At 41.4% G+C, this 9,095-nt stretch overlaps 1 protein-coding gene across 1 annotated transcript; it reads left to right on the plus strand.

Moving 5' to 3' along the window:
• Window positions 1–976: 976 nt before the first annotated feature.
• On the plus strand, window positions 977–8,875 carry LOC139408040 (adhesion G-protein coupled receptor F2-like). The gene is made up of 11 exons (XM_071151869.1): window positions 977–1,097; window positions 1,211–1,363; window positions 2,816–2,917; window positions 4,601–4,837; window positions 4,993–5,226; window positions 5,683–5,876; window positions 6,163–6,342; window positions 6,847–8,163; window positions 8,257–8,298; window positions 8,405–8,440; window positions 8,825–8,875. The coding sequence occupies exons 1-11, from the start codon at window positions 977–979 to the stop codon at window positions 8,873–8,875; spliced, it is 2,667 nt and encodes an 888-aa protein (XP_071007970.1).
• Window positions 8,876–9,095: the final 220 nt, after the last annotated feature.

The raw sequence follows: 9,095 nt of genomic DNA on the forward strand, positions 1-9,095 counted from the left end.
TGTTGGCCGGTATGGTTCTCAATCAGGGACAGCTGTCTATCGTTGTCTCTGATTGGGAATCATACTTGGGTAGCTCTTTCTCCCTCCTTTCAGTGTGGGTAGTTAACTTTGTTTGTGGCACTTAGCACTGTTAAGCGTCACGGTTGTGTTTGTTATTTCTTGTTTTGTTATTTCTTGTTTTGTTGGCAACATTTTAAATAAAAAAGTAAATGTACTCTCACCACGCTGCACCTTGGTTCACTTCTTTCGACGGCCGTGACACTTAGCGTATGTAAACTTCTGACCCACTGGAATTGTGATACAGTCAATTATAAGTGAAATAATCTGTCTGTAAACAATTGTTGGAAAAATTACTTGTGTCATGCACAAAGTAGATGTCCTAACCGACTTGCCAAAACTATACTTTGTTAACAAGAAATTTGTGGAGTGGTTGAAAAACGAGTTTTATTGACTCCAACCTAAATTTATGTAAACTTCTGACTTCAACTGTACATTGCAGTAGTACTTGAAATGAGCCAGTAGGACAATTTACACAGAAGCCATGGATGTTAGTCAAGTAAACTAAGTAAAGGTAAGCACCGATTAAAAATAACAGATATGGAGGGAACCTAATGAATGTATCTTATTTCAAAGATGAATTCTAGTGGACATATGTAGTTATTGACCCTTTGATGATGAAATCTAACGTGTCTCTCTCTCTCTCTCTCTCCATTTACACAGGCCTTAGCAGTGGGTGAGTTATTTGATCTACAGATTTATGTCTGAACACATAACAAACCAAGCAGGTTACTCTCTATGACGAGAACTAGAAAAGGGCCACATGAGGACAAGTGAATTTACTAACTCTCTCACACCAGCAGATGCACTCTTGAAGACCCTCCCCCAATCATTAGAATTAGCTGCCGAAAAGGCTCTCTTGCACATTTGCCTAAAATACAAATGTTCCTTTGTGTCACTGATTGTTTTAGATACCTACATGGCTGAGTTCATGGTAGAGAGCAATGTTACATTTGACATCTCTGGTACTCTATCATCGATCAAGGAAATAACTACAGATAATGGAAGTATGACCATTGAACTGCTTGAACTAACAGCGGGTACAGTATCATTATTTCTACCAAATATGGTTTTATAGAGAAATGTTCCTCTATCAGTGTTTTTTCATTCGTAGTCTGATTGTTGTTGATTGATCATGTGTGTTTCTGTGTAGAATGTGAAATTGTTGGGGGTAATTCTAAATGCAACTGTTCGACAACGTACATCTGGAGCAACGCAGTGTGTGACGAGTTCCAGTGCTGCAATGGCTCGTCTTGTAATGCAAATATTTCTGACTTGCCAGCCTTCTGTATTCCCAAAGTGAAAGGTATTATTGTTGATACTTATTTTTACTTCCATTATTTGATATGATCAATAGGATGGATAACACTGTTGTCACAATTCTAATGTTTTGTTTTTGTTTACATAGTTTTCTTTAATGGAACAGTCACAGTGGAAAAAGTATTTAGTGAAACTAATACTATCAAACAACAGGTACATTTTCATTTTTATATTTAGGGAATTAAAATCTGATGAAATAGTATAACTTGGTTTAGATTAAATTATTCAAATGTATAATGACTTAAAGAAATGTATATGCACTCCTCCCGGGTGGCGCAGTGGTCTAGGGCCACTATCTGTGCCACCAGAGACTCTGGGTTCGTGCCCAGGCTCCTCCCGGGTGGCGCAGTGGTCTAGGGCCACTATCTGTGCCACCAGAGACTCTGGGTTCGTGCCCAGGCTCTGTATATGCACTCCTCCCGGGTGGCGCAGTGGTCTAGGGCACTGCATTGCAGTGCTATCTGTGCCACCAGAGACTCTGGGTTCGTGCCCAGGCTCTGTATATGCACTCCTCCCGGGTGGTGCAGTGGTCTAGGGCACTGCATCGCAGTGCTATCTGTGCCACCAGAGACTCTGGGTTCGTGCCCACTCCTCCCGGGTGGCGCAGTGGTCTAGGGCACTGCATCGTGCCACCAGAGACTCTGGGTTCGTGCCCAGGCTCTGTCACAGACGGCCGTGACCGGGAGGTCCGTGGGGCAATTGGCCCGGACGGGGTTAGGGAGGGTTTGGCCGGTAGGGATATCCTTGTCTCATCGCGCACTAGAGACCCCTGTGGCGGGCCGGGCGCAGTGCACGCTAGCCAGGTTGCCAGGTGTTTCTTCCGACACATTGGTGCGGCTGGCTTCCGGGTTGGATGCGAGCTGTGTTAAGAAGCAGTGCGGCTAGGTTGGGTAGTGTTTCGGAGGACGCATGGCTATATATATGCACTCGGGAGGGGTGGCGCAGTGGTCTAGGGCCACTATCTGTGCCACCAGAGACTCTGGGTTCGTGCCCAGGCTCTGTATATGCACTCCTCCCGGGTGGCGCATCTCTCCCGATGAGACAAGATAGTAACTACTAACAATTGGATACCATGAAATTGGGGACAAAAGGGGGTAAACTTTTTTAAAAAGAACAAAAAAAAGGTGTAAATACATTTCTTATAATGCAAATACATTTCTTATAATGATACATTATATTTAATCTTGATTAACACAATTACTTTTTCTCTCAGCTCACAGAGGGTTTTCAACAATTAAATGGGTTTGAGGGCCTTAATGTATCTGGACCTAGGTAATACATTCAACATTTATTATAGGATATAGTCATTCCTTAATATATGAGTGCTTGTTTTTCTCCCCAAAGATGCAACATCAATTTTTGTTTTTGTCTCCCTTTCACCCATTGGCAACTCAATATTGACACATAAGGGGTGATGGCCACATTGTTGATTTCGAAGTGGATGTCAGTGTCATATTTCTGACTAAAAAACTTACAAAAATAAAGGCTGACCTGGAAACGACTGTAGGCTCCTCTGCCAAAATATCTGTTGAAACATCAGGTAAATGTCCTCCCTCTTCCATTACAGTACAGTCCTTTCACATAGTGATATTAAGACCATGAGGAGATCTGCCACATTAGGCTCAGATAAGGCACAGGAGAAAATACTGCGTGAAAATACTAGTGAAAATGGAGTCTCTGCACACTCCAATCAGATGCAGTTTCAGAGTTTTTTTTTCACCTATATTTAACCAGGTAGGCAAGTTGAGAACAAGTTCTCATTTACAATTGCGACCTGGCCAAGATAAAGCAAAGCAGTTCGACACATACAACGACACAGAGTTACACATGGAGTAAAACAAACATACAGTCAATAATACAGTATAAACAAGTCTATATACGATGTGAGCAAATGAGGTGAGATAAGGGAGGTAAAGGCAAAAAGGCCATGGTGGCAAAGTAGATACAATATAACAAGTAAAACACTGGAATGGTAGATTTGCAATGGGAGAATGTGCAAAGTAGAAATAAAAATAATGGGGGTGCAAAGGAGCAAAATAAATAAATAAATAAAAACAGTAGGGAAATAGGTAGTTGTTTGGGCTAAATTATAGGTGGGCTATGTACAGGTGCAGTAATCTGTGAGCTGCTCTGACAGTTGGTGCTTAAAGCTAGTGAGGGAGATAAGTGTTTCCAGTTTCAGAGATTTTTGTAGTTCGTTCCAGTCATTGGCAGCAGAGAACTGGAAGGAGAGGCGGCCAAAGAAAGAATTGGTTTTGGGGGTGACTAGAGAGATATACCTGCTGGAGCGTGTGCTACAGGTGGGAGATGCAATGGTGACCAGCGAGCTGAGATAAGGGGGGACTTTACCTAGCAGGGTCTTGTAGATGACATGGAGCCAGTGGGTTTGGCGACGAGTATGAAGCGAGGGCCAGCCAACGAGAGCGTACAGGTCGCAATGGTGGGTAGTATATGGGGCTTTGGTGACAAAACGGATTGCACTGTGATAGACTGCATCCAATTTGTTGAGTAGGGTATTGGAGGCTATTTTGTAAATGACATCGCCAAAGTCGAGGATTGGTAGGATGGTCAGTTTTACAAGGGTATGTTTGGCAGCATGAGTGAAGGATGCTTTGTTGCGAAATAGGAAGCCAATTCTAGATTTAACTTTGGATTGGAGATGTTTGATATGGGTCTGGAAGGAGAGTTTACAGTCTAACCAGACACCTAAGTATTTGTAGTTGTCCACGTATTCTAAGTCGGAGCCGTCCAGAGTAGTAATGTTGGACAGGCGGGTAGGTACAGGTAGCGATCGGTTGAAGAGCATGCATTTAGTTTTACTTGTATTTAAGAGCAATTGGAGGCCACGGAAGGAGAGTTGTATGGCATTGAAGCTTGCCTGGAGGGTTGTTAACACAGTATCCAAAGAAGGGCCAGAAGTATACAGAATGGTGTCGTCTGCATAGAGGTGGATCAGAGACTCACCAGCAGCAAGAGCGACCTCATTGATGTATACAGAGAAGAGAGTCGGTCCAAGAATTGAACCCAGTTGCAAAGCTTTTGGTTATGATATGATAACCTATGGACCATACAAACAAGTGCAAAGACAGTATGATATTAAGAAATGTAGCAAGAATTATGGTATGAAATTGATTAGGTTATGTTGGTAATGATTATGTAAAACGTGTAAAGATCTATTGTATTATTTATTGTATTGATATTGTATGTCTCTACTTTTCCACAGGATTTGTAAGCATTAAGTATCCAATGAACAAAGTGCCATACCGCTCAACACCGACGCTGAGTTGCACATTTAAAGAAACAACATTTGATGAAACAGATGGCTCTTGGAACTGGAACTTGATAAAGGGAAGTGAGACATTTGGTCTGAACACTGGAACCAGCATAACCGTGACATTCCCAGAGGCATCACCTAACTGTACCACAGTCCAAATTAAAAAGTTGTCAGGGAACTGGGCAGGTGTGTCTGAGAGACCTATGATGCTTGCCAATATAAATCGAGGGAGTAGGATTATATTTCCGGTTTATGTGGTTATTGTAAACAGTGCATCTGTTCGATACTGAAATAGACCTACTGAAATGATCCTGTTTATTGCTTTTTTATTGCTTCTAAAGGAATGTATAAGTGTGGATTTTCCCAAGGATCCATTGTGCATGCAGCCTCTGCAGAGTTGAAGGTAGCCCTGCTACCAGATCAGATCACCATGACGAGTACCCCACTGACTGTAGAATGCCATGATATAAAACCTCAAAGTGTGATAGTCAGCGCAACCATCGAGAACAGCACGGAGATGTACAATGTTACTTGGTCATTCCAAGCTCAAATGGAACCCACAAATCAATCCTCAGGTACTCTTTATGAACTGTGTCTTGAACTTTGTATCATCTTATTTGTCTTTGTGCTCAAAATGTATAAAGTTGCAGTAACTTGAGAAAAATGTCAACATTCTTTTCTAGTCTCGCCAGCGGGGACCAGCTACAGCATAACTTCAAAGATAAATTGCGAGCAAACAGAATTACCGCATGTTTTCACAGTCAAATTTACAAACCAGGAGAACGAGACTGAAAGTGCAAGCATAACTATACCAGTGATTTATGGTATGTTTAGGTTGTATGAGTCCTTTGAATGAATTTGCTTAATCCTCTTCATCCTTTTTGGACATAACGACACTTTAACAATTCACTTAAACACATTTGAGTGACAGTACTAAACTTGTATGGTTTATTTATACAACATGTACAAAAATGAAGTGGATGTTTAGTTCTTATTAATACTCCTCACTGACCAACGCTTGTTTTTATCAGCTGAGGAAAAGGAGATGGCTTGTTTAGTAGACTATCTTTGGCCAAAAACCCCAAAAGGTGACACTATTGTCATCCGACAATGTGAGCCGAGGAGAGTGGGGTATAACGAGAGGACATGCAAGGGGCCTGCATGGATGGATGTGCTGGATAACTGTGTCAATGAGGAACTTAATCAAATTCTAATTTCAGCAGCAGTGAGTATTGCCTTAAACCTCCTGCAGTCATATAACTCTCACACTTTCAAGTTGATATGGAACATTGGTAGTGTTTTGGTGAATGTCTATGTTTTGAGTGAAAGCGCTTGCATTCTTGCATTACAGTAATATGATAACATTACTCACGGGTTGGTGATGAATCACATTCTTCAACTACATATCCAGCCACTGGAATAATGTGACTATAATTAAAATGTTTTAGGCCTGTAGAATGTGTTGGTATTGCAAATAAATGTACTATTCCATGTGTGTTGTACCATTCCAGAACTTTAGAGAGGGACTTGGGGCCACACAAGACATTGCTCATGAAATATTTTCTGGGTTGAAGAACTGCACAGTTGCTGACACGAACAGCTCAGTTGCTGATTTGAATGCATCCATCAGTATTCTGGATGTCATGTCTGAAGCATCAGAAACTATCACCCTGGATGAGTCCGTTGTAGATGTGAGCCATTCTGTTTTTTATTTGAGATAGATTACTCTTTATAGGAGCAATCTGCTGTTGATACGCCCATTTGACTAAAGTCATGATATGCTAAAGTAGTGATATATAGACATTGATTCTAGAAAAATATAACTTATAAATGCTTATGTAACTTCAACTGTCATGTTACCCCATCATAACCCAAAATATAAGCTTGTTTACTCCAATGTTTGTGAACAATGGAATTGTAAACAAACACTGTACATCTGGAGAATGGTTAAAACTATAATTTCAGTCTCTGCATCCATAGCTCTCTCTTTGGATTTGAGAGTGGCTACATTCCTCCAGCTCCATCCCTGAGATATTGTCCAAAACAGTTGCACTTTGTTATTGTTTGAACTGCAGATTGCACCTTTAAACTGTTGCCAACTATTGGGTGACTTGCACATACCCCAGTCAAGAGTTATACTGCTGTGTACAATATATCTCATACAGAAACATTCATTTGTAAAATATAATTCACAGGTTTTTCTTGATGCAGCAAGCAACATGTTGAATAACCCTTGGAAGGCAGTCAACAAAACCATTGAATATGGAATGTCTTCAAAATACCTCAAGTCTGTCGAGGGTCTAGTGAAGAACATAAAAATGAATATCAGTAACGGAAATGACACCCCAAATCTACAATTCAAACTCTGCCGAGCTCAAAATAACTCATCTTGCAATCGAACTGTGTTTGGCGTTGAGGTCAATTTGGCCCAGTCCTCAGGAATAGTAAAAACTGTGGGAGTAAAAAACCTGGCTGACAAATTAAACAATTCAAAATTCCCAGACAGTGAGTTCCCTAGCATTGTGGTGTCAGCCACACTGCAAAACAGTAACGACTCCAAAATAGACATCAAATTGGACTTTCCCATCAACCAGTCAATGTCTCGAGACTCTAAAATCCTCTGTGTGTTCTGGAACACCACATTAAAGGAATGGTCTGAAGAAGGCTGCAAGTGGAAGGAAATGGTCAACAACAAAAGCTACTGCGAGTGCACCCACCTGACCTCCTTCTCAGTGCTCATGTCCAAGACCCCGGTGAACCTGCCCTTTCTGGATGAGATTACCTACGTAGGCCTGGGCATGTCCATCTGCTCCCTTATTGTCTTCCTCTTCATCGAGGCGCTGGTGTGGTCGGCTGTTGTGAAGTCCAACCTCTCACACTTCCGCCACACAGCCCTGGTCAACATCTCTCTATGCCTTTTAATGGCCGACTGCAGTTTCCTGGCCTCCTCCATCCCCAGCATCCCTGATACCTGGTGCCTCATACTGACCGTGACCAAGCATTTCTTCTTTCTGGCTATGTTCTGCTGGATGCTATGCCTCAGCGTCATGCTACTACACCAGCTCATCTTCGTCTTCCACCCGCTGAGGAAGAGGGTGTATCTGCTCTTGTCCACCGTCCTCGGGTATGTCTGTCCCACAGTGATCGTGGCAGCTACCTATGTGTACTACAAATACACAGGAAACCCCTACCACAACAAAACAACCTGCTGGCTCATTTACGATGGACTTCTGAAAGGGTCCATTTACGCATTTCTTCTGCCCATCGGGACGATTGTTTTGATGAATCTGTTCTCCATGTGTGTTGTCATCATGACGCTCCTAAAGTCCAATGTCCCTGATGGAAGTAAAGCCGACGAGAAAGAGACAGCCAAAAGCATCCTGAAAGTGGTCGTCTTTTTAACACCAGTCTTTGGGATAACATGGGTTTTGGGATTTTTTGTGCTCATTGATATCAAAGAAATGATGGGTGTTGTGATGCATTATGCTTTCACCATCATAAACTCCTTACAGGTACTTTTTCATCAATTTTCCATCACAAATATTATTGTCTGAAACTATTGTGAAAAATACCATTGTATTTATTTATTGTGTCAATTTTTTCAGGGCTTCTTCATTTTACTGACTGGATGTTTTGCAGAGAAGAAGGTATTTGTCAACCATTAGGGATCTTATGTGATTTAATAGAGTGTTTCAACAGTGAACTCTGTATACTATGTACTACCACTACTGCTTTTTGTCATGTTAATACCAGGTGCGAGATGAAGTGTTGAAAGTCATCTTGGCTGGGGTGAGTTCTGCTCTTATAGTTGCTTTTGTCTTCCCATTCATTTATAGAGCAGGAGCATGTGTTTACATTTTCTTTAAGTTGCTCTTATACCTGTGTAGTAATGCTATAATTATGCTAGTTACGACATTGTAATTACATAGTACTATGGCAATTGTTCTGTAATGGAACTGAATGGCTTTTGTTATACACAAATGGAATATGGAGTGTGTAGTAACAAAAAACTCTCGGCTCCATTCCTTTGTAATTAGAACGCAAAGCCAATTAAAGTACAACATACCAACATTGTAATACCAATGGCGTTATTATAGAACGAACAGTGGTACTACACAGAAAAGCAACTTAATGTCAAGTGTTACTGAAAGCTCAGATCACCTCTCTTACCAGGCACCTACTCCCAAAGAGAAAAGTGAGAACATGAAAGTCCCCTTCAAATAAGTGATGAACATCAAGGTTTGTACAGTCTTGATAAAGGACGAACACGTCTGCAGCTGACAAACACATGTAATTTAATAGATGCAATTAACTCTTAACTATTACACAATGTTTTACTCTTCAAGCCCTTATAAGTTAAATCAGACGTGTTAGTACTGGGCTGTAATAAAAGCCTGCACACCTTAAGGGTCTGCAGGATTGGGGATTGAAGAACACTGTACTC

Source organism: Oncorhynchus clarkii, chromosome 4 (assembly GCF_045791955.1).
Source record: "Oncorhynchus clarkii lewisi isolate Uvic-CL-2024 chromosome 4, UVic_Ocla_1.0, whole genome shotgun sequence".
Classification (NCBI taxonomy): Eukaryota; Metazoa; Chordata; class Actinopteri; order Salmoniformes; family Salmonidae; genus Oncorhynchus; species Oncorhynchus clarkii.

What these genes read in the sequence shown, in the direction of transcription:
- LOC139408040 (XM_071151869.1), top strand. Translation starts at nt 977, where the DNA reads ATGGCTGAGTTCATGGTAGAGAGCAATGTTACATTTGACATCTCTGGT. An exon ending in ACTGCTTGAACTAACAGCGG is followed by an intron (nt 1,098 to 1,210) that starts GTACAGTATCAT and finishes GTTTCTGTGTAG; the next exon opens with AATGTGAAATTGTTGGGGGT. An exon ending in AAATTCTAATTTCAGCAGCA is followed by an intron (nt 5,877 to 6,162) that starts GTGAGTATTGCC and finishes GTACCATTCCAG; the next exon opens with AACTTTAGAGAGGGACTTGG.